At 43.1% G+C, this 24,658-nt stretch overlaps 1 protein-coding gene and 1 long non-coding RNA gene across 16 annotated transcripts in view; one reads left to right on the top strand and one right to left on the bottom strand.

Moving 5' to 3' along the window:
- RASAL2 (RAS protein activator like 2) overlaps nucleotides 1-24,658 on the bottom strand; it is a 222,203-nt gene that overhangs the window by 87,199 nt on the left and 110,346 nt on the right. Inside the window, exon 1 of one of the 15 annotated variants that reach the window (XM_083743745.1) lies at nucleotides 14,802-15,066. The exons of 11 other annotated variants lie outside the window; for them this stretch is intronic. Coding sequence is in view for 2 of the 4 variants with exons in the window: in XM_083743741.1 (XP_083599867.1) it covers nucleotides 1,804-1,879 (76 nt within the window). In the remaining 2 variants the exon portion in view is untranslated. Of the gene's footprint in view, nucleotides 1-1,803; nucleotides 1,948-13,891; nucleotides 14,176-14,801; nucleotides 15,067-24,658 lie in introns of those variants that run through there. 3 more of the 15 variants (XM_083743746.1, XM_083743744.1, XM_083743741.1) reach the window with 3 other exon arrangements.
- On the top strand, nucleotides 2,066-4,461 carry LOC310846897. The gene is made up of 2 exons (XR_014565599.1): nucleotides 2,066-3,994; nucleotides 4,187-4,461. It is a non-coding gene; the product is annotated as an uncharacterized lncRNA (long non-coding RNA).

Below are 24,658 nucleotides of genomic sequence, written 5' to 3' on the forward strand. Positions count from 1 at the left end.
TCCACCCCTCCCTCCCTCCCGCATGGCGGCTGCATTGATCAACAATAATGGAATCTGTTTCCAACTGCCAACAGCAGCATTAAGGATATTAGAACAGCTCCTCTTCATCAGAATGAGAAGCAGCCAACGCGAGCCCAGCTCAACTTCGCCCTCCTCGGTTAATGGGGCTCTCCCCCACCCTTTCGGGAGAACAAAGAAGAGGGGTCAGGAGAAAGGAGTCCTGTTTGGAGGAATCAAAAGAGCCCTAGCTACGGAAAGAGAGTCCGTTTAATTGACAAAAGAAGAGAGCATCACAAGACTGCCCTATCTAGGGAGCGTGTGCTGGTCCTGCAGCTGTGCAACGGGTGCTTGCTAGGTCCCCTTGCGACCCGGAATCGGGGGGAGGGGGGGATTTAGAAGATATTTTTTATCTGACCTAAAGGGTCACTTCACAGGTTTGTACAAATGCAAGCAAGGACGAGCCCTGACAAATGAGGGGCCTCACAAATCAAAAACGCCTTTGTCCTCCGGGACCAGGCTGACGCTCCGAGAAAAAAAACGGCTTTCTTTAAAGGAGCAGGATCCCCTTTTACTCCCTTTTAAGCAAACCAACATCAAATGCAAAATAAACCTGTTTTGCTAAATGATACGCCCAATTACAGCAGCCCAATTACAGATTGCTTCTCGTCCTTATTTTGCTGCCAAACGTTTAGTGGCAAGGAATTAAGAAGACAACAAGCGAGGAACGGCGAAGCAAAGAAATTACATCCAAGCTAGCCAAACTCCAGAGGTGGTGGCATTCAGCAGATAACATGCAAAGTTCACGGTTAATGAGGGGATGAGAGAAAGCACAGTGTTGAATTAAGAGGAAATGCCAATGCAGAACTGAAGCTCAGATAGTGTCCCTCTTCTGACAGTGGATATTATTGTTGTTGTTGTTGTTGTTGTTGTTGTTGTTGTTGTTATTATTTCTTGACTTTATATACCACCCTATACCCACAGGTATATAAGTAATCAGTAATATTTTCCTACCATAAGTTCCCCAAGAACCCAGAACAGGGCTATCCTAATATACTTCTCCCTCTGCAGCAGAGAGACAGGCTTTCTTCAAACTTGTCTCAGTTTCAGTCAGGAAGCAATTTTAAAAACTTGGTTTAATTGGACAATATGGTAACTTAAAAACTCTAAGGATCAAGTTTAAAAGCTAATGGGCTAGCAGAGGCACCAAGTTGGGGGGGACAGGCTTGCGTTGCACGTGCATGACATCACACACGTGACACAACCTCCCCCCCACAACCAGGCCAGGCTGACTTGGCCCACCATCCCTCACCCACCCACCCCCTGCTGCCTTGTTGTGTTGTTTAGTCGTTTAGTCGTGTCCGACTCTTTGTGACCCCCTGGACCAGAGCATGCCAGGCACTCCTGTCTTCCACTGCCTCCTGCAGTTTGGTCAGACTTGTGCTGGTAGTTTCGAGAACACTGTCCAACCATCTCGTCCTCTGTCGTCCCCTTCTCCTTGTGCCCTCCATCTTTCCCAACATCAGGGTCTTTTCCAGGGAGTCTTCTCTTCTCATGAGCTGGCCAGAGTATTGGAGTCTCAGCTTCAGGATCTGTCCTTCCAGTGAGCACTCAGGGCTGATTTCCTTCAGAATGGATAGGTTTGATCTTCTTGCAGTCCATGGGACTCTCAAGAGTCTCCTCCAGCACCATAATTCAAAAGCATCAGTTCTTCAGTGATCAGCCTTCTTTATGGTCCAGCTTTCACTTCCATACATCACTACTGGGAAAACCAGAGCTTTTGCTATACGGACCCTGCTGCCTTACCTTGGGTAAATGGACATGGCTGGATAGAGGTCCTGTGGAACTGAGGGGAGTTGCAGGGCAGGTTCTGAGTGTTCATACCAGACCTGAACAATATAGAGACCTCTTATTTGCCTGCCAGCCACAGTAGTCAGTTCTTTCTCTGCCCAAGGAGAGCTACTTGCCAGTTCATATATAGTTCTAAGTATCTCAATAGACTAGATCCCAGCTCAGTGTTGGGAGAAACCGATGCAATGCAGGAGCAAAGGCACCTGTTGGGTCCTTAACAGAACCAGAGAATAGGCCTATAGGGCAAATTAGCACATGCAAATCACAATTTTCATATATGCAACTTTCAGAAAGTTAAAAACAAACTTCAGCTCTTGCTGCCAAAATCAAACATTTCTGTCTCTATCCCCAAACCACTCAAAGATAGCCTCAAAGTAGAATCTTATTGCCCAATCTCACTGATAAATCAAGACCACAAGATATTCACATCAGTCTTGGCTAACTGCTTAAAAAAAAAACCTCCTACACAAACTAATACTCCAGATCAGGCTAGCTTTGCCTGTGGTTGCAACATAACAGACCCCATTAGGAAACTACTGAATCTGATAATCATAGCAAAATAGCCAAAAAAAAATCCCACTGATGATCATGTCCATAAGATATCCTTAAAGCCTTCAATTGCTTAGAATGGAAATTCCTACTATCAGTATTACCCAGCATAACCTTTGGTCCCAACTTCCTACAAACCCTCAAATCTAATGCCAAGCCTGAACTAAATGCAAAATTAACAATATGGACACCAACGCTATAGCAATCCAAAGAGGCACAGGGAAGCCTGCTGCCTCCCTTCCTATTCATCCTGGCCCTAGAACCTCTAGCAATCCAACTCCGGGCAGCCCCTAATATCAAGGGAGTGGAGATAAAAGATAAAACATATAAACTAGGGCTCTTTGCAGGCCTAATGGTCACAACACCATACCCTATTAATACAGCAATTACCTAGCCAAAGAACTCAACACTTTTGCAGTGGTGTCAGGGCAACAAGTGAAGTTTGCTAAATCTGAGGTAATGTGTTTCAACACTCTCTCATATCCAAAAATATATAAAATAAAGATAAAACTCTGTTGTACCAAATTCAGATACCTAGGGGTTCAAATATCCAGAAACCTCAACAAATTATACCTCCATAATTAAAAATCCCCATGGCGACAAATTAACAAAGACCTGAGGTGATGGAACAATAATAACTTCACTCTCTCAGATAAAATAGCCACGATCAAAATGATCACCCTTCCAAAATTAACCTACCCATTCTCAACCCTTCCATTCCACCATCTACCAAACCATCTTAGTATGTGGCCGAACAAATTACAACCACTCATTTTATCGTACAAAACAGGTCTCAACTACTTGCTCTTCTCGACCTCAGACTGAGGATGGGGAATTCACAACGCGCATCATAACATACATTCTAGGAGACAGTTGGATCAGTTGGAGTTAGATCCAATTGAAAACACCCCTGCTACATATCCCTTCCTCCAAAACAAGCTGAAAAAAAACCGCCCCACAACACTAAATAGGTTCACACTATTAAGGTATGGAAAGAAAAAGTAGGCATATTGTCCCCAACCCCACTAATCTCCTTGGTTTATCACCCATTCTTCCATCACATCACGCACCACAAAGGCTAAATCACCTAGCAGACATTTACAAGAATAATAAACTCTTATTGGCACAGGAAATACAGGAAAAACTAGGGGACACCCAAATACCCTCTTGATCAGCTGGTCCATAGCAAAGAGAGGAGGCTAAGCTTGTAAACTGGTGCAGAAATGTCTCTAGAAAACTCCTTTTTAAATGAACTCATGTTTTTTTGAACAGTGGTATACAAATATTTTTAATAAATAAATACATATGGGGGCAGCCATTTCCCCCATACAGTTTCTTGTGAGTGAAGGTAAATCACATGCCAATGTCCTGTGCCATTTCCTGCTATGAATGTTTCATCTTCAGATCACATGACAGTAATGAGCAACTCAGCTGCCAAAACGTGTTAATGAAAACTTTGATAGGCCTGCCTTCTGCGTAGAGTCAATGTCTGTCATTAATCTGCCCTTAAGAGGAACAGCCCATGCCAGGGTGGTCCAACCAAGTGTGTTAATACTACTTGCCAGTTTGCCTGCAGGAAGGAAGGTTTTATATTTAGGTAAGAAGGTATGGAACTTTTTGTAAATGCAATAAGAATGGATTCTCTCCTCAATTCCCTGGTAGATGATGCGCCATGAAATGACCAATATTCATAAGAAGGTTGGGCCAGTAATTATTTTGTGGGCTACTAACTTTGGAAGACTGCCTTATGCACACATAAATGAATTGTGCTTGATCTGTGCCAATTCAGGAAGAAGGAAGAAGGAGAAAGAAACAGCTTAAAGAACTACCACCCTCCCAGGAGTCTCTGGTTTTCCCTTCCTCGCAACTGCAACCATAAGAACATCGCCCTGAGAGGAGGGAAGAATTAGCAGACACACTTTCTTCAAGACAAAGTGGTGTTTGCTTTCTGTTTATTTTGTATTCAATTCTAATTGTTTTAATAATTTAACAAACACTGTTTTCTGAGGTTCGCCTTAAAACTGGTATACACCACTTTAAATAAATAAATACATCTTTTCTCCCTGTTATGTGTATTATTGGCAGAAGCTTGACAAACCAGGCTTTAATTTACAGGATCTTACCCTTCTAACACTGTGCTGGGTATATAGGACTTAATAATTTTCCAACTTTCAATTCTTCAAATTACTACTCTGTTTTTACTCTTGCGAAATGTTAGATGTATATATGAACTTGATATTATTTTTTTTGAAAATGTACAGCAGTAAATTTATATTAGAAAAACAAAAGATATTTCTCTCACCTTAAAACTTGTGAGAAGAAACATTATTTATGACTTAGAAAAAGAATTGCCTTTTCGAAGTCATAAAGGGTTGTGAAAGCAAACTAGCCAAAGCAGCTTTATGTCTCTTTGAAAGGAAGCACTTAATAGTTCACAGAATCATGGAAATAATTTGAAAAGGGAAAGTAAATTTACAATTTCTCCTTTACTCGCCCAGTTATGGTGTTTCCTTGCTAATTCTAAAGCTTTCAGATAAAGAAAAACCAAATGATAACCAACTTTCCCAGAACAATCTAGGCTAAATATTTGAAATAAATATGGACATCTTATTCCAAAATATGAATGCACAACTTATTACATTTATGGGTCTGCTTTTATCTCCTCAATTGTCAAATGTGTCACCTCATAAAATTACAGGACAGCAACAACCTGTGAAGCTAAACAGCCTTGGCTACCCTATAGTCGAATTCCTGATAAGCAAAGCTTCAGAGAAGTTTGGGTCTGAGTGTTTTAGAAAGTATTCTAGCAAAATTATCATTCATAATGTATGCAAACACTGGAGCCCTAAGAGGCATGGAAAGAGATGCTACGTGTGCACAAAAACCAGGAGTCCTAATACTAAAATCAAAGGGCATTAGCATTCGAAGCATTAAAGACCCACAAGATGCAGAGACATGCCTTTGATTGACCACCCTTGCTGTAGTCAATGGCTTCTTTCACGCCAATATGCATAATCAATATAGGAACACCACTGGAAGTCATTCTTATTATAATTCCTGAAGCTAATTGAGTGTTGGAAGAAAGTGGTGTGTTTAGTGCACTGGGGCTCCTTTCTCCCACCATCCAGTAACAAGATGGACAGTTAGAACTAAAATGCCTCATGTTGTCTTCTTACATGTAGACTATCCTGTAGGAGGTCTAGAACAGGGGTTGGCAAGGTTTACCTCGCCTGGGCTGGTTCACTCCAGTGGAGATTCCTCCGTGGGCCGGATCAACCCAGCACCCGCAATTTCCGGCGTCTGCATCTGTGCAGGTGCGATTTCTGGCGTCTGCATCTGCACAGGTGTGATTTCTGGTGTCTGCAGAAGCGAGTCCCCGTGCCGCGCTGGTTTAGTGCAGCACGCGGGGACTCCCCAATTGGGTGGCTCGGTTCGGGGGCAGCTCCTTGGCCAGTTAAATGACGCCCGTGGGCTGCTTGTGACCCAAGGGCCTTAGGTTGCCGACCCCTGATCTAGAAGGAAATCTGCATTACATCAGTTACAGATAGGTAGCCGTGTTGGTCTGCCATAGTCAAAACAAAATAAAAAAATTCCTTCCAGTAGCACCTTAAAGACCAACTAAGTTAGTTCTTGGTATGAGCTTTCGTGTGCATGCACACTTCTTCAGATACACTGAAACAGAAGTCACCAGACCCTTCTATATAGTAATACCCCTCCCCACCTTCTCACTATATAGAAGGGTCTGGTGACTTCTGTTTCAGTGTATCTGAAGAAGTGTGCATACACACGAAAGCTCATACCAAGAACTAACTTAGTTGGTCTTTAAGGTGCTACTGGAAGGAATTTTATTTTATTTTGCATTACATCAGCCACTCTGCTAAATATGGAACATGAAGCATGTACACTAAGATGTGCAGCTCCTCTGGGAATCTGAGCTGGGGGGAGACCCTGATAGAAAGAGTTGGCAAGTTTCTAGCCCTTGTGGAAATTAAGAGGTGCTTTATAATGCCCCTGAAATAGTATTGTCTACCTGCAACAGACAGATTAGTTTAAGAGCCATTCCATATTCTTCAGGGCCCCACTGCTGTTGTATTATGCTGCCTTGAGTGACATTCACTTTCTCGTAATCTGAAAGTCCTATTATTACCTATCAGCTCCTCAATAAAGCATTCCTCTGTGTAAAATATATTGAGGAGCTGATGGGTAATAATAGGACCTGAAGTTGGTTAACATGCCCATAACAAGTCAAACTAGCTCGCTTGCTCTGCATGAGCCAGGCAGATTTCTCAAAGTTGAGGGTGGAATACGTTATGTCAGTCATCAGTCCCGCTCCACCCCTCTTGTCCTTGCCTGATCCTTTCAGATACTAAGGAAATCAGAGGATTGCTGGAATCAGCTGAGTGCGAAGCTCCTCCTCTGCTCTGCTGCAATTGGCCCAGCTGCAGAGATCGGTAAGGCACAGCCTGCGTCATTAATTCCCTAAAGCAGAGCAGCTCCCTGAAAAAGAAAATTAAGAGCAAATGCCATCCGTGTCTGTCTTAACGCCATCAGTCGTAATGTCTTCACTAGCTATGAGGCAGCACCACAGCACAGGGACTAAGAAAGAATTCACTTTTTGCAATGGTTGCTGGTAACATTACTACCAAATTAAACCACTTCCATATCATAATCAACAAAATGCTGGTGAGAGTTTGCAGTTTCCACAGTTGTGCTCCAGTGTGTACACCTTCCTGACCCAGGTGCATGAGGACAGTGCATTTGGCAAAAATACTCAAGGCAGTGTGTGTGTGTGTGTGTGTCAATAACTTGAAAGACAGGAAACAATTACTTCAAATTCCAACACAGTCTCACTGTGTTAAGAGGTGTGGATAATTCTCTTTTGTGTGGCTCTGTTTGTTTTAATTCTTTAATATGTCTGTCAATGGGGAATTTTTCAATGGTTTTTGATGGGTGAATGGGCTCACTATATATCCTTGGGCAAGACGTCTTCCCTCAACTTCCCTTTTCCCATGTGGAAAACAATATAGTGACTGATGTATTTAGGGTTACACATGACACATGATGTGTTAAAGGAACACATAATAATGAATGGAGAGAACAACCTTTTACTCAGGGGAATAACATCTGATTTGCAAGAAGGTCCCAAGGTCTCTCGGAAGGGCTGGGAAAGAACACCTTCTGAATCCTGAAGAGCTGCTGTCAGTCAGCACCAACGATACCAAGCCAGATGGGCTGACGGTCAGATTTGGTTCCTGTTGCACGAGCGACTTCAGAGTAATAACTGGCTGACAAGCACAGCATACAGGCGCATTAATCAGGGAGCCAGGATTGGCTCAGGGAACCCTTCCTAGCACTTCCAGGTTTGCCTCAAGTTTAGCATATGAAATTTGAGCTTTAGAAGCCACTGGGCCCAGTTATGCATTCTGATAGTCAAATTAGGCACGCTTCCTCAAAGACTCCTCTGGGAAAAGGACTGTCAAGGGGAGCATTTGTACTGATGAGCTTATTTGCATTTACTGACTTAGAAGCATTCTTACAAGTAATGATTATGGGTCGAGTTGAGTGGGGCAGCTGGTCTGGAGAACCTTCAGCTATTGAGGGCCACCAGCAGTACTGACCAAGAAAAGGCAAAGTGGGGGAATCACACAGCCTCTTCATGCAAAGGTCATTTTAATTGTTTGGAAACTCACCATTGCTTTTGAGAATTTTCAAGGGCCGCTTCATTAACTTTATGTTACCTGCCTGAGTTAGTTCCACTTCTTTTTGAACAGGTGCCCACATAACAAAAATGACTATCAAGCAGCCTGTTTAGCAAGAAGCAAGTTCAGGAGCAGGCAGGAAAGAAAAGGAGTGGCCTTATGTCGTAACAGACGCTTCCTTGGCTAATGAAGGGCCAGCATTGTTAAAATAATCCCCACCCATACGTTGTTCAAAACAACAGAGGTTGCCATTACATCCCCTGGAGAGGGAGCTTTTAAAGGTGGGACTGGAATTGTATGTCCCAAAGTAGACAGTACTTGCCAAGAAGCCACATGACTAAGTTGAAAAATGTCTGGCAGGAGGAATATGCTATCAGCCAAGGTAGGAAAAAAGTCACCCCACACATTTCAATACACATTATATGCAAATGAGACCTGCAACATAATGTTGCAGTGCTGACTGTTTCTGTTCAGTATTCTAGCCAGCGATGCATTCTTTCAGGATGAACCATTCTGTCTCCTCTCTGGTTTTCCATTCCCTTCCTTCACTCAAGTGTTGAAACAGATATTTAGTGTTCTGTGGCTATTGAGTATGCTCAGGAGGGCTAGCTCTAATTTTCTTTTTTGGTACTTCCATAAATCTTAGGGTTCCCCTGAGCCTGCCGATACCTCTCTGTTGTTTATCAATAGCACCATTTTGACTGCATAGCCATCATAACTCTGGACCTAAGTTCAATGTGTTAGAGGTGTTTTAAGGAAGAATACAAAATTTAAGATGACACGTTGAAATTGCCAACATGAAAACTTTACACATAAGGTGACCAGAAGCAAAGGGGATGGAGCCTCAGGGTGCAGAAAAGGGAATTTCATCTGCTGCTGAAAATCCACGCAACTACAACTGTGCTCTTCTCTTTTGTATTCTATATACATGCACAATGTGTTACAAGGTTTGGTTACTATCATTCTTAGCTCTACCTATTGCTGCTTTCGATCAGGATGGAAAACCAGTGGCTCACATTCCTAATGAGGCCCACTGAGATGTTTCAGTCGAGCCAGGCACACCAGCCCTCTATGCCACCAGGTGTGGGGCAGGTAAAAGTGGGGCTTGAAGGCACTTCCCAAGCACCAATTAGCCAAATGTCAGTCCTTGGACAGAGTAGTGCAGAGTTTGTGTGTGTGTGGATAAGGATCTGGTTTCTCCTAAAATTCAGAGCCATAGATATGCAATCAATAGCATACAGAATGGATAGTTTCTCACAACGGCCACTTTTTTTATCATTCTCCCTGTAGCTAGCTTTGTGCCTTGTTTATTTTACAAATTTGCATAGGGATTGTATCATACTTCTCCACTTGCTCTTATAATTAACCTGAGAGGCAAACTAAATAATCCAACATTAAAAAGCCAAAATAAATCACATGGAACTGATGTTGTATAGTGGCTAATCTATCAGCTGCAACGTCATTGGTTCAAAACTCACCTCACACACTAACCAATTGAACAGTCTTAGGAAAGCAACAACTACTAACCTATTGCATGGAGCTACAGTGGTGCCTCGCAAGACGGAAAGAATCCGTTCCGCGATTCTCTTCGTCTAGCGGTTTTTTCGTCTTGCGAAGCAAGCCCATAGACAGCTTAGCGGATTAGCGCTATTAGCGGTCTAGTGGCTTTTAGCGATCAGCTGTTAAGCGGCTTATCAGCGGAACAGCTGATAAGCGGCTTAGAAAAGGGGGGAGAGCGGAAAAAAACCGCAGGAACTCGCAATATTTTTTCGTCTTGCGAAGCAACCCCATAGAGAAATTCGTTTAGCGAAGCGCCTCCAAAACGGAAAACCCTTTCGTCTAGCGGGTTTTCCGTCTTGCGAGGCGTTCGTCTTGCGGGGCAACACTGTACTGAACGGATTATTGAGATAAAAGCCTCAGACGCAAGGGGTCAGGGGCAGCTGTGGACAGGATTCCTGCGTTGCTGGGGGTTGGACTAGATGACTCCTCATGGCCCCTTCCAATCCTACAATTCTGTGAAATCTATTAAACCTCACTGCAACTGTATCTAAGAACATGTAACTGAAATAATAACATACTATTGCCCTGTTCAACCCTAACTCTCTTGTGTTTATTTCTAGATCTTAAGACCCCATGGCTAAAGTCCTGTCCCATCATTCTATACCCAGCTGTGACCTTTGCTGCAGACCACACGGGATTCTGTGCTCCAGTAAGGTTCTTCCAAGGCAGAAGACAGATACATTGTACTGGCCCTTCTCAGTCAGTAGCACTAATGGGGTGCTGTACCCACCCAACATCATGGCTTACTGCGCTAGGTGCATTTTCCAGATGACCCTCCTTGTTCTCCTCATAGAAAGCCACTGACCATAGTCCTTCTCGCGCCACAAGAGAAGCGAACTCTGCCTTAGCTGCTCCCCTCCTGCAGCAATCAGTTTTTCCTAAACATAGGGAGGCTCACCGCACTGGAGAACTCCTGGCCTATGGCAAAGAGGGAAGTGATGGTGTCTGCCCTCTTTTCCAACTTGCCAGCAACGACTTTGCAGCCAGAAAGGCTATTAAAGGAAAACGAAGGGCTTACGTTTGAAGGCGTCAACTGTTGCCTCCGTGACCACATTCAGCCATGCTGACATGTAGCATGTGTCTTTTGCTTCTGCTTTTAATAGCTACACAGGAGGGACCTGCTTGGCAGGCCATAATTCTGCCAGAAGGATGGGAGAGATATTTTTAGATTCCTGTGTTTTGGCCATGTTTGTTATAGCTTTTGTGAGCAGCCTTGAGTCCTGGTTCTTGGAGAAAGAGGGGGGCATAAATAAATACAACAACAACAACAACAACAACGTGTCTTCCAAACAGTTACTGGGCTAAGTTCAATTAGTTGGTCCTGATATGCAAAGCCCTATACAGCTCGGGACCAGGATAGCCAAAAGATTGTCTCACTCCATCTATAGCCAACTGACCACTGTGCTTTGTAGGAGAGGACCTCCTGCAGACAAGCATGCTCATCAGGAGGTCCACTGCATATGATCTTGCTACAGGGCCTTTGTGTGGTGGCAACTACCCTTTGGAACTCCCTCCTGTTGCATTACAGGCACTTTTCCAAATGAGCATTTTAAATGGAGGTTTTAGAAGGGGAAGAAATGGAGGCAGAGAGAGATTTTACTTTCTTGGGCTCCATGATCACTGCAGATGGTGACAGCAGCCACGAAATTAAAAGACGCCTGCTTCTTGGGAGAAAAGAAATGACAAACCTAGACAGCATCTTAAAAAGCAGAGACATCACCTTGCCAACAAAGGTCCGTATAGTTAAAGCTATGGTCTTCCCAGTAGTGATGTATGGAAGTGAGAGCTGGACCATAAAGAAGGCTGATTGCCGAAGAATTGATGCCTTTGAATTGTGGTGCTGGAGGAGACTCGTGAGAGTCCCATGGACTGCAAGAAGATCAAACCTCTCCATTCTGAAGGAAATCAGCCCTGAGTGCTCCCTGGAAGGACAAATCCTGAAGTTGAGGCTCCAATACTTTGGCCACCTCATGAGAAGAGAAGACTCCCTGGAAAAGACCCTGATGTTGGGAAAGACTGAGGGCACAAGGAGAAGGGGACGACAGAGGACGAGATGGTTGGACAGTGTTCTCGAAGCTACAGTGGTACCTCCGGTTACGTTCTTAACCTGAAACTGTTCTTAACCTGAAGCACCACTTTAGCTAATGGGGCCTCCTGCTGCTGCTGTGCTGCCGCTGCCCAATTTCTGTTCTTATCCAGAAGCAAAGTTCTTAACCCGAGGTACTATTTCTGGGTTAGCGGAGTCTGTAATCTGAAGCGTATGTAAGCCGAGGTACCACTGTACTAACATGCGTTTGACCAAACTGTGGGAGGCAGTGGAAGACAGGAGTGCCTGGCGTGCTCTGGTCCGTGGGGTCACGAAGAGTTGGACACGACTAAACGCCTAAACAACAATGACAATACTTTTATTTGGATCTAACATTGTTTTCACATACATTTTTATTGTCAAATCACTTTGAGATGTTTTGTAGAAAGTGACTCATACGTGAAATTAAATGAATGCATGTTTTTAGTGTTGTTGTTCATATAGTATGCTCCATGATGCTTTAAAAACACAAGTCAGGTAGGTCCCTGCCCTGTAATCTAAAATGGGAGTGGGGAGGACTGAATTTCTTCAGGGATATCTTGGGGCCATATATTGGCAGTGGTTAGGGATGGAGACAAAAGCGAGTGGGTGTGGTCACACTTTCTTCTCTCGTCTGCCCCATTGACATCCATATGAAATCAGAGCAAAGATCGCATGCTGTCCTAGGGCCACAGGCTATTCACCTGTGATTTAAAATTTGCTGAGAGAGAGGCTATAATGGGGGTTGAGGAGGTAGACAGGAATGAGGATAAGGAAGGGAAGGAAGAATGTGTGTTCGGTTGCGTGTACTAGGGCTTCTTTTCAGTAGGGGATGAGGACTAGGGAGATTACATTGGAAATATATGTTTTAGGGAGGAATTTGATGGAAAGAAAAAAGCATCAGCATCTGGGTGTTCTGGGAGGCAATTCTAAGCAAAGGGGGCATTTGGAGAGAAAGGGCAGAGCTGGAAATCCGATGGCTGAGTGACAGAGCCAGGGAGCAAAGGTCACCACCAGGCATGTACTGGAAAACTAGAGCTGAAAGATAAGTGGGGATTTTTGATACAGGGATGACCTTGTGTCAGGTGACCATCTCCCCCTTAACATTCCTTGCTCTCCAACTATTAGGAAGAGGATCTCACTTTCAGCAAGCTCTACATTTATTTTTCACCCATAAAAATATATGAGCTTGATTCAGAAAATAGCAGCAATTTCAACACATAGCATGGACAGCCATCTTGCCATTACCTTCAAAAACACCTTGACTAACTCTACAATCTAGCATAAATTGAATTAACTTTCTAGCACAAAATGCACAGAAAAATAAATTCTGATCTATCTGACAGGGATCAACCAGGGTGTATTTTAGAATATCACAGTGCTTAACAGGAGACTTCATAACATGAACACAAACTATGAACAACTTGTTAAGTTTCCGGAACAGCTTTTATTTTTCCACTTTCACAGAAAAGCAGGAAGCTTTGCCTGGTACAATTTGACACTGATTACATGTTAATCATGCCAGCTGTGGGCTGCATATTTTAAAAACAACTGCAAGTATTTTATATGTAAAAATAGTGATTTATTTTTTTTACCCTTATATACCAGCTCTATGAATCTTTAGGCCAATAACTCTATTTTAAAAGGCCTGGAATAAGTAAACACACTATTTAATTACAGCAATTTCTTTCTGGAAACCCTCATGTGTTGTTAATGACGTATTGAATGGAGAATAAAAGTTGTTTTCATACTGAACCAGCACTGTACCTGTTGTAGCTCGCTCATTCAACTTCCATATTTAGCAAATGTATAACATAGTTAAGGCCACAATCCTATAAACACCTAAATGTAAGTCCTACTGAACTCTTGCTGATCTATTTGTGTGCAGATATGCATAGGATTGTGCTGCTGGTGCTACTTGTAAAACCAAGAGTAGGCTCTGGAAAGCGGTATCAAAACACTTTCAGATTTCAAAAGGAAGCAGAAAGGGAGCAATGGGTCTTTTCTCTTAACTTTTCACTTAGGATATGAAAGTCACTGATAAAAGGGTTTGATACAAGGCAGAGGGTATAGGAAAGCACCTATTTTTATGAAAGAAAAATGCAACATTCCCCGCCCCTCAACAGGCTTTCTGGTATGCCCCTAAAGTTTTTGCTGATGGGAACCTTACCTGAAACCTGCATGCTGTGACCTTGCCGGTGCCTCAGTCATGGTCCTGCCGGCATGCCAGCCCCCGTCTAACAGCACCACTTTCGGCAGCCACACTCCTTGTCTGTCCTCTGCCTTGGACAGTGTGGAATGCAGAAAGGCCAGGATGAAAACTGAGGCCAAGCTTCTCTATCCAGTTCCCTGGCTCCGGGCACTCGAACAATAGCTACCCTTTCTCTCGCGCTCGTTCTCTCCCACGGCAGAGGAGAGTGCCGGAATCCCGTGTGTGTGTGTGTGTGTGTGTGTGAACCAAGGCAAACTAACAGGGACGGACTTTTCATTTTCCTCTCCCCAAAGGGGTGTGCGCATGTGAGTAAGAGAAGGCGGCGTCCGGCAGCCAAAACATGAGCTCATGAAAGAGCAGCTCCCTTTAAACTGCCGCTCAACTACGGAGAAACTGCAGTCCATGTAACACGATGCCATCTAATCCAATCTGAACGGAGTGGATACCAAAATGAGGAGCGCCAGACTTCTGACAGGAAGGCAAACTCAATGACAAAAAGTTTTACGTGACACTGAGGCAAGAGGAGGACTATTCCCACCCGGCACTTTCCCCGCAACTCAGGGAAGCAAACAACTCTCGACAAGTAAGTGAAACACAGGCACCCACTCTGCTTCTTGTCAGGTGTTGAACAGGAGCTTTTAAAAAGCAAGGGGAAGAAATCAAGGAACAGCAGGGTGTTCTACTATCTTGTTGCTGCACATACGGGACAAAAATGTCCTTTTTTTTAATATGCTGGGGGGGGGGAATAAGTGCCTCTACACTCCAGTCTTTTGCTACTAATGCACTACATTAAAGACATGACAATAGCACTGCAGAGAACAAAACATCAAGTCTGAACCATTTAAAAGAACCCCACAACAATTCCCACCTGCCTATCCAGAGTTGCAGAGAGATACTGCGTAGAGGAAAGATCCCTTTGCCTGGCGCTGTAATTTAATCATGGGCTGAAGACAAGCTGAGCACACGCTTCCCACTGTCCTACTGGCAGCTCCTCCTGCACGTCCTCAAAACTAGGATATTCCTATTTTCTTCCTTCCGATTCAGCGGATACACGATCTCTCCTTCCTTGTGGTGCATGTCTCCACCCCACAGCGCAATGTAGATTTGTGATAAGCCTCTGTTCTTTTCCTACTTATGCAACAGCCCTTGTGCCCTCAGACTCCCCCCTCCCCTCTGCCAGAAGTCGGAACGGCAGCTTTGATGAGCCCACCCTCTGCTACTGCTCACAAGGAAAATCCCAGGGAAAAAGCCTCCGGACAAGTCTTGGGATGCAGAATGCATGCTGCTATGAAGCTAACCAAGCAGACATTTATAAGCTGGAAGTTACCTCCACCCCCTTCTCAAACACTCATCAAAACAAAACCAACCTGAAGCTTAATTATGGCTCAGAGTGATTTCTGAATTCTAAAACCATCATTAGGGCTGCAGAAGGAGAAGTACATCTGCAGAGGCTGCTGTACTGTGGAGATGGGACTGAACTTATACAGCAGAGTATTGATGGGTGAATTCCTGTCGCCTCAATTTGGAATTGGGTTCAGTTAATACAAACTAGTTTTTTATTGTTTGTTTGTTTGTTTGTTTGTTGTGAATTTCCCTCCAAGCTCTTCAAATTTCAGAAACTCCAGTATGGTTCTGATGTCATCAGTGGGAGCATGATGAAACGTAAATCGGGGCGAAACTTGGCTTTTTTCCACCCAGGTCAAAGACCCAGTTTGGCACCCCCACCACCCCCAAGCACTTGCATACACACACAAGCACAGGACTATGCAGGCTTAGAGTGACTCATTCTACTTAAAGCAGAAATCAGTGCAACTCAATTGTACATATTCATTTTTTAATATTCATTTTGGCCCTTGACTATGCAGTAAAATGTTTGTTGTTAGCATGCTCTTCAACCAACAGAAATATGTCCAATAGAAAGTAACATTTTCTTCACCTTGTGCTTCCCGTTCTGGGACCGAGCAATGCGACTTGATGGCTCTCTCTCTTTCCTTTCATCACTTCCACAATGTGGCATTGAATATATCAACTATTCTCTGAGCATCTCAGAAAACTTATAGTTCTGAGGCGAATGGCACATTTCCACAGAAAGAATGTCCATTTACAAGATCTCTCTCACGACACATTCCTATTTATGCTAAAGCATTAAATCTAACATTGTACAACTGAGAAATATTCTGCTTTTATGATGGAATACAAAATGGGATCCACATCCCATGCTTTCATTACTAAGGCTTTCCCAAAATGATGTTGCTGCCCACAATTAGGAATGAGTTAAACTCCAGGTTCATTTGTGTTTTCAGTGTTAACGGAACATATTTCTGGTAATCTGAGAGGCTCTAAACTTGTTTAACCTGCAAAGAACAGAAAGATTCCTGAAATACCACAGGAGATTCCCAAAGTGATCCACCTCAGGGAAATGGCTTTCCACAAACCTAGTGATGACAGAAAACTGGGGTGGGTGAGAGACAAAAGCTTCACAGCTTCATTCCAGATATTGCAAAGCAAACAAGCTGATTTGGACAGGTTGGAAAAAAATGTAGACTGCTGGTGAAATATTCAGTTCCCCCTGAAAACAAAAACAAAACCCTGTTCTAAATAGTTAGATATAAAAGCTTCCTTGCAAACATATCATCTTTAATTTAAATAAAAATCTGTCACAGCAGCAACTGTGCAAAGCACCAAAGAGACTGTTATTTACAGATGATTTCAGAAAGGGCAAAGGAGGAATAACGTAGAGACACGAGACATGTGACTGGTTTATGAGAGAAGGGAAACACAGGTTCAGAGAGGACGGCGGCCTGCTTCCCACGAACCACTGTAGCTGAGACTAGAACTGATGGCAGTATCACCAAGATGTACTGCGCCTGGGAAGGAAACTCACCAAAGACACCAGTGACAGCATCTGCAGCCAAAGAATTGGCTGGTTGGCTCAGATCAATAAATGAAACTCAGTCCAAACTGCCATCTTACTGCTTTATGAACCTCATTCTCCCTTAGAATTGTGAGGCTGAAATACCTTAGTGAAAGCAGAAGCCACAGTGTGCAGAATCCCCACCTGACAATAGTGCACAACCCCTCTAGTCTCTGGCTCTTATGAACTATTTTGGGGCTGCTCTCCTTTCTCCTCCTTTCTTCAGATTAATTTCTCCACCCAAGGCCCTCAAGATCCTGCTTTTCAGACCACTGGCTATTCTGTCCCACTTTACTATCCTGCAGCCAAACCACACCTCAAAACATTCTGCTCACTTTCTGCTATTCAGCATCTCCTGAACATGAATGCTCAGGCCTTACGTTTCTTCAGAGCACCATCTATGACTAACCTTTGCTGCAGTTCCCTATCTCCGTTCCCTCAAGCCTTGCTCTCCAACAGGTCTTTTCCCCGGGTTCCTCTTTATTAGCTCATTACACCCTTCTTTTGGCTTCCATTCCTCTAGACCAGGGGCAAGCAACCTAAGGCCCAGGGGTCGGATGCAGCCCAATTGCCTTCTCCATCCGGCCTGCGGATAGTCCGGGAATCAGCGTGTTTTTACATGAGTCGAATGTGTCCTTTTATTTAAAATGCATCTCTGGGTTGTTTGTGGGGCCTGCCTGGTGTTTTTACATGAGTAGAATGTGTGCTTTTATTTAAAACGCATCTCTGGGTTATTTGTGGGGCATAGGAATTCGTTTTTTGGTTTTTTTTTCCTTTTTCCAAAATATAGTCCAACCCCCCACAAGGTCTGAGGGACAGTGGACCGGCCCATGGCTGAAAAAGGTTGCTGACTCCTGCTCTAGACTGCATGTCCCTGCACCTCACCCCAGTCCTTGGCTGCGCCCAATGTGATGTTTTGATCCCAGCCAAAAATTCCCTTCCTCTAGAGAGTTCGGATGCTGCTCCCTAAAACTACAGAATATTCTGAGCTACCACATATTAGCTCAAGCAATCACAGCCAGAGGCTTTGCTGCTGCAAGCTCCGCTTAATTAGGCATTTCCCATAATTCCTAAATATTCCAACTGATCATATGGGGCATATATTAATAATTTGCAGTCTGCAAATTCCTCCAAGGCACTCCAGAGAATGTTTTATCCTTACACACACACACACACACACACACACACACGGTTAGGTAGATTAGAATGGGAAAGGCTGACCTGCCTAAAGTTACCCAGTGACCCTTGTGGCCGATATCATGGGCATCATATGTAATTGTCCCTTAGGAGGAAGAGAATGTTCGACCTCAATTCACACAATTTCCAAGTCATGCTAGGAAGGCAAAACTTGGCACCATTAAGGTGTACTGAGTGAACTTGACAGATTGACTGGGCCTTGGTTCCCGCATCACTCCAGGCGCTGCTATCTGTCACCAAGCCTAATTGGCTGTGCCTGGCATTTAAACAGCATTCCAACAGCTAATGGCCAGCTACAAATGCCAGTAATTGCTCCTGCTATCTCAGGGATGGAGATCATCAAACCTGGTGTGTTCATGTTACATATTCCAGAGAAGAGGCTGTCACTCATGTTGGAGCATATCAAAGGCTCCAGCACTGCTGCTCAAAAATATCAGCCCTTCTAAATGCATAGAAACTTAGAAAACTGTCTTACACCAAGTCAGACTGTTGGCCCATCTGGTTCAGTACCGTTAACCCTAATTGGCACTAGCTCTCCTGGGTTTCAGGAAAAAGTCTTTCCCAGCCTTAACTGGAGATACCGGGGATCAAACCTGGGACCTTTTGCATGCAAAGCATGCACACTACCACTTGAGCTACAGCTTCCCCCCGTGTCTTTGTACCTTGATATTTTACAGAAAACATTTATTCAACGTGTGAGGAGGACAACTAAGATGATCAAGGGTCTACAAGGCAAGCCATATGGGCAGCTGTTGAACGAGCTGTGTATGTTTAACCCAGTGATGGCCAAACTTGGCCCGCCAGCTGTTTTGGGACTACAGTTCCCATCATCCCTGACCACTGGTCCTGTTAGCTAGGGATGATGGGAGTTGCAGTCCCAAAACAGCTAGAAGGCCAAGTTTGGCCTTCACTGGTTTAGCCTAAAAAAGAGGAGACGGGGAGCAGATATGATAGTCATCTTCATATATCTCAAGGGCTGTCACATGGAAGAGGGAACAAGCTTGTTTTCTCCTGCTCTGAATGGCTTCAAGGTGATTCTGACTAAACATCAGGAAGAACTTTTGACAGTGAAACGGTCTCACTCGGGAGATGGTGGACTCTCCTTCCTTGGAGGTTTTTAAGCAGAAGTTGGATGGCCATCTGTCATTGATGCTTTAGTTGAGATTCCTGCATCTCAGTTGGTTGGACTACATGACCCTTGGGATCGCTTCCATCTCTACATTTCTATGATTCAAAGATTCCTCTTTGAAGAAGAACTCATCCTGACCCAAAGAACATAATTGGAATTCTGCTTCTCAAAATCTGTATTCTCTTTTTCAGGACTGGTTCTGGTTTGATGGCGCCCTGGGCAAAGTGCCCTCTGGTGGACACCCTCCTTTGTTGCTGGGTCCTCTTAGGCAATGGAACAGGCAGCAACAGTGCCACCATTTTTATATGTCCACCATTTTTATTTTCCCAGAATGCTCTACAGTGGCACCATTCTGGGGGCATTTTAGACCCAGATGGTACTTGTAATGCCAGACTTGGGTGGGTGGATTAAAAAGAGCCCATGTACTGGCAGCTGCCCAAGGACACCTGCCCTGCTTTCCCCCCTCTACTGCAGTGGTAAATTCTTTCGATAACATATTTCAGGCTATAATTGGGAAAGCAGCAAACCAAATTATGTTCCAAGTGCTAAGGCTTTTTGAAGCACTTGCAATGTGTGGGCAAATGCAATGTCATGAAAGCATTTTGGCTTACTCTGAGCTTCTTGGCCTGCTGTGCCAATTAGAAGACCACTGGGATAATGTATGTGAAGTAATTTGAATATTCAGAAAGTGCACTATAAAAATCCCGAGTGTTATTAGGAGCAACACAGAGATCCTCTGAAGGAGTTTACAGTTATGATTTATCTTCCTCATCACAAGATCTCCAGATATTTATTTCCATGTAACTCTGGACAGTTATCCTTCAGCCAGCATTTCTGTGGAAAGGACGCAACATTTCCCCTGGAAGTGCAGGGCTTTGTCACTAAGAAAACCCCAACATCACCTGCTGACATCAGCAGTTGGAGAAGTGTAGAATATTATTACCATAATTGCATCCTGTCACTTCTCCAAAGAGCTCAGTTATGCTACTGTGGCCCCATAACAATCCTATGAAGGAAGTTACAACTGCTGAAGAGAACAACTATCCCATTCAGGCACAGAAGTACTTATGCAGCTCAAAATGGCGGTAGGCTCCCTTTGCTCACGGTTGGGTTTTTTTTTTAAAGGTCTTTGTGCTCTCTCTCATTCAAGTTCACTTCTCCCCTGTTTTGTTTTTAATCCAATTCATAAAGCTTTCGACAAGATTTGCAGCTGCTGGCACTGCAGCTTCCCAGACTAGAATAAAATGTGCATTTTAAAACATTTTATGAAATGTCCATCTATCCCAATCTCTTTGCGGCATCCGTGATATAGCTATAAAAGGTGAGCCTTAAGGACATAATCAAAGGTTATATATTACATTGGTTTGATGAAAGGAACCTATTTGCAGTTTTCTCTGCATATCCTACAAGCAGGGAAAGGTAAAAACTTCCTTTGCTCTCTCTTGCTTGAAATACAGGGTACTTTGAAATGTGCCTTATTAAGTATGGCGGGCTACAGCGCATACAATGGTTCAAGAGTGCGAGATGGCTTTCCCAAGGCCTTGTTCTGAGATTCACAGCTTTTTGTTAAGGTATCCCCAAAGTGTAGAATGAAAAGCACCCTCATTCCCATTTCCAATACATCCTGACCCCAAAGCCAACCTTGCAAGTAAGCCTGCAGAAGTTTTGAGACCATGAAATATTTTACTAGCCACTTGCCTGCCAGTCATGGCTGATGATGTGGCATGCTGAGAGTTATAGGGCAGGAGGAAGATGCCACTGCTGGGGTGGACGGGATGAGGGGGGACACAATCCCCTTAGTTGATGGCACGGGAGGCAAAGGGATGCTGCTGCCTGGTTAAGAGCACCTTGAGCCTTCTGCAAGTAAGGGGATTCTTCTCCCGACAGCTACCAGCAGCACTGGCACCAGTTTCCCTCCACGTGACGGCACTGGGACCCTCTACCCCTGTCCTGGAGGCAATTTTTGCTCAGCACAGTCAACCAAGCAAGAGCCTGTTTCCAACTGCGTCCTAAGCTGTGCCAAACAACAACACCTCTATCAATAATATAACTATTTCACACACGCCAACAGCATTTGCCTCAATTTTTGGCTCAATTTAACTTTAAACATAAATTACTACCTTCATTTTGAAGCCCCTTCCCACGTTCATTACTATACCAATACTTTATATTGTTTTATTGGTACCATAAGAGGAAAAGTTATTATTATTATTATTCATAAATAATCTAAGTACAACCACAATGGCTGCTGATTAGATGTTTAGCTACGCCATGTTGAATGTTATCTGCTAACTCTGTTCTGTCCTGTTTCCCCTTTGTTTTTCTTTAAACCAATTCATGAACCAAGAACTTAAACATTTATGTTTCTTTTCAGGAAGTGATGTCCCAAGTGAGCTGCTGATATAATCTATAGCAATCCATATTCTTGTACACATTCCAAATATAAAAAGAGTAATTGTCAAGGTAAAGGTATTGGTATTTTTTAAAAATAAAAACTATCTTCTAATCATGGTGGAACAAGTTTCCAGCTCATGTTTAAGCTGTTTCATAATTAAGGACATGCTTGAGCTTTTGTTTCCAAAGCATGTTAACCAAATCCTTAGGGCTGCAGCAGGATCTCAAAATCCAATAAAAACCACCTTGCTTCAGTAACTTTTTAAAACGTCTAATGCTTAGAGGCGCTACAAAGATTAATTAGTGTGTGTCAGGATATCACTCAAGCCACTGAGTAGGATTACCAAATATATGAACATACAAAACTGCTTTCCGCTGAGTGAACACCATGGGTCTAACTCTAACTAGCAGGGTTTTACATGCTCCCAGGTAGAGGCCTTTCTCAGTACTGCTACCTGAAACCGATTTAACTGGGAATGCTAATGAATGATCCTGGTACCTTCTGAATATGTGCCCTACCACTGAACTATGACCCAACTCCATAAATAAAGATGGTTTAAGGCTGTAACTCCACTCACAACTGACCGTGAATGAATCCAACCGATGTCTGTAGGACTTACATCTGAGTAAAACTATGAAACCTATGCTGACGCCATGCTGAGTCAATTCATTACCACTGGGCAACAAAGGGTCCTCCACAAAAATCAAGCACATTCATATGCAGCCTTCCAACTGGTTGAGTTCAGGACAGCTCATTAGAAGTCTGCAGACCACAATAGGGTCATGGTTTGGTTTTGCAACCCCTAATCAGCTAAAGGTGATCTTTACTTGCCACTGCACAGTGGCAATTTACAAGCCTGTTACATGGGTTTGTTTCCTAATATGAAGATAACTAACATGTTCTGCCTTGCCTTCTTCAACTCAGGACTCAAATTGTTCGTCAAATTGTTTTAATTTTAGGCCGATTTAATCAACCTTATTTAAACCAGTGGCAGTTTAAACCACCTGAAAGTTCATAGGCAGTCAGATCCACCAGCTGGATCTATTCCCCTGCCTCGTCCACTCTTTCCTAACATCCATCAATCAAAGGACTGTTTTGATTAGTCCCATTTGCCATTGGATCTTTTGGCTAAATCAATTAGATTTAATAAATGTACATATTGCCAAGGCTGGGAAATGGATTCCTGTTTGAGGCACTGAAATATCAGGTAATTTACAGGTAAAGGTACTACTCATTGTTATAAGGTCATCTTTAACATTTTCTTATTCATTTCATACTACATACAATTGCCAAAAGACTCTTTAAAATACAAGTGCACGATTGACTCTTGACCCATCAATTAAAATTTGCCCCTGATGTAATCAACTAGAACATCAGTTGATCAACCAATCAATTAAAATATTTAACCTTAGTTAAACTCAATTTAGTTAAACAGTGCACTTGGCTAATATGAAGATTTAAGAAGAAAATCTGAAAAACAAGGTCATCTGCATGAGACAGGATCTATTTTAGCAACAAGTATCTATTAAAATAAATCAGATGTAGGGCACTGCCTACTTTCATCAGCAAGGCATCAACTCGTTCTATCCCCGAATCTATGGGTAGGTAAATTAGGAGGGGTCGCTCTCTGGAAATGGGGTGTTAATCCTTTTGTCCTGCATTTACTTATGAGAAAAGGAACAAGCCACCTGTTCAAATGACAAAAACTTAAAAACCTTTCTAAAGAGATTTACTTTGTGTGGGATGGTAAATGCTTTTCTAAGAATAAAAATGTAGGGATTATGGACCCAGTGTACTGAGAGTTAAGATTATGTGTCCATACTCCAGTTAATCCTTGCTCTACAGGGATTTACGTTTTAAACAGATAAATTTGTTCTAGGGCCAAACTTGGCATTAGGTGCACAGGACCTGTAGTCGTGATTCTTAATTTTAACTGCACAGATTTTTAAAGGAAGAAAGTTATCCATCTCTATGTAATATAATATGGGGGTGGCAAGGACCTCGGAGGTTACACACCGTTACAGATGCAAATACTGCTTGGAATACCCTGATCCCCATATGAAGATTCCCTGCTCAGTTCCTCCTCGCACTATTACTCAATGCTGTAATCTCTACTATACCTGTTGCATTTTGCAAGAGCCTCCCCTTCACTGATTGAAAAGCCAATGAAGTTTTGTTCTTTTGTTTAAAGATAAATGAAAAACTGTAACTGTTCTACAATACAATATCATCAGTTTAAAAAGTAACTCAGTATATGAAACAGCATACATATGACAGGTCAGAGCTACTGCTGGCATCCGGAAACAAGACCAGAAACAAGATGTTAAATTATAGTTTTAGAATTTCAATATCTCATTTCAGATATCTGTGACTCAAGGCAAATTCACACAATACATTTAAAGCACATTCAGCACACATTTAAAGCATGTGATTTTCCACAAAGAATGCTGGGAACTGTAGTTTGTTTAAAGAGCTAGGAATTGTAGCTCTGTTAGGGAAAAGCAATAGTTCCCAGGATTCTTTCAAGGAAGACATGTGCTTTAAATGTATGATGTGTTCCATAGGCCACAACATTCTCAGCTTATGGCACAGATCTAAACCGAATACTTGAAAATGATCAATCACTCTCCCCCAGTAACTCTGAGAATTACAGTTTTTGGATAAAGTAGGGATTCTCAGGATCATCCTTCAATAGTTAACAAAAGCTAGAAGTTTTGTCTCTCCATGCTAACAAGAAATCAGAGAAGTAACATAGAAAAAACTAACTTCAATCGTCTGACTTATCAGGCACCTTAACCTACAGCTCCTACCTATCTTCCAAATAGACCCCCAATGTGAAAGATTGAGATAATTAGATAACTCCATCTGTTTCACTGGAACTGCTTCAAAAGTTTTCCCTTCTCCCATCCAAAATAGATGTATTCTGCTGACTTAATCCAATTGGTGCATTGCAGATTCTTTGAATAACCGAGGTTCACAGCTGATATCTCATCAGATAAAGGGGGCTCAATCCTGCTCAAGGAGAAGTCTGAGCCCTCTAGCAGTCAATCATTTTAAGACTTAACTGCACTACACAACTAAAGAGGTCAT

This window comes from Podarcis gaigeae (assembly GCF_964106915.1).
Source record: "Podarcis gaigeae genome assembly, chromosome: 6".
NCBI lineage: Eukaryota > Metazoa > Chordata > Lepidosauria > Squamata > Lacertidae > Podarcis > Podarcis gaigeae.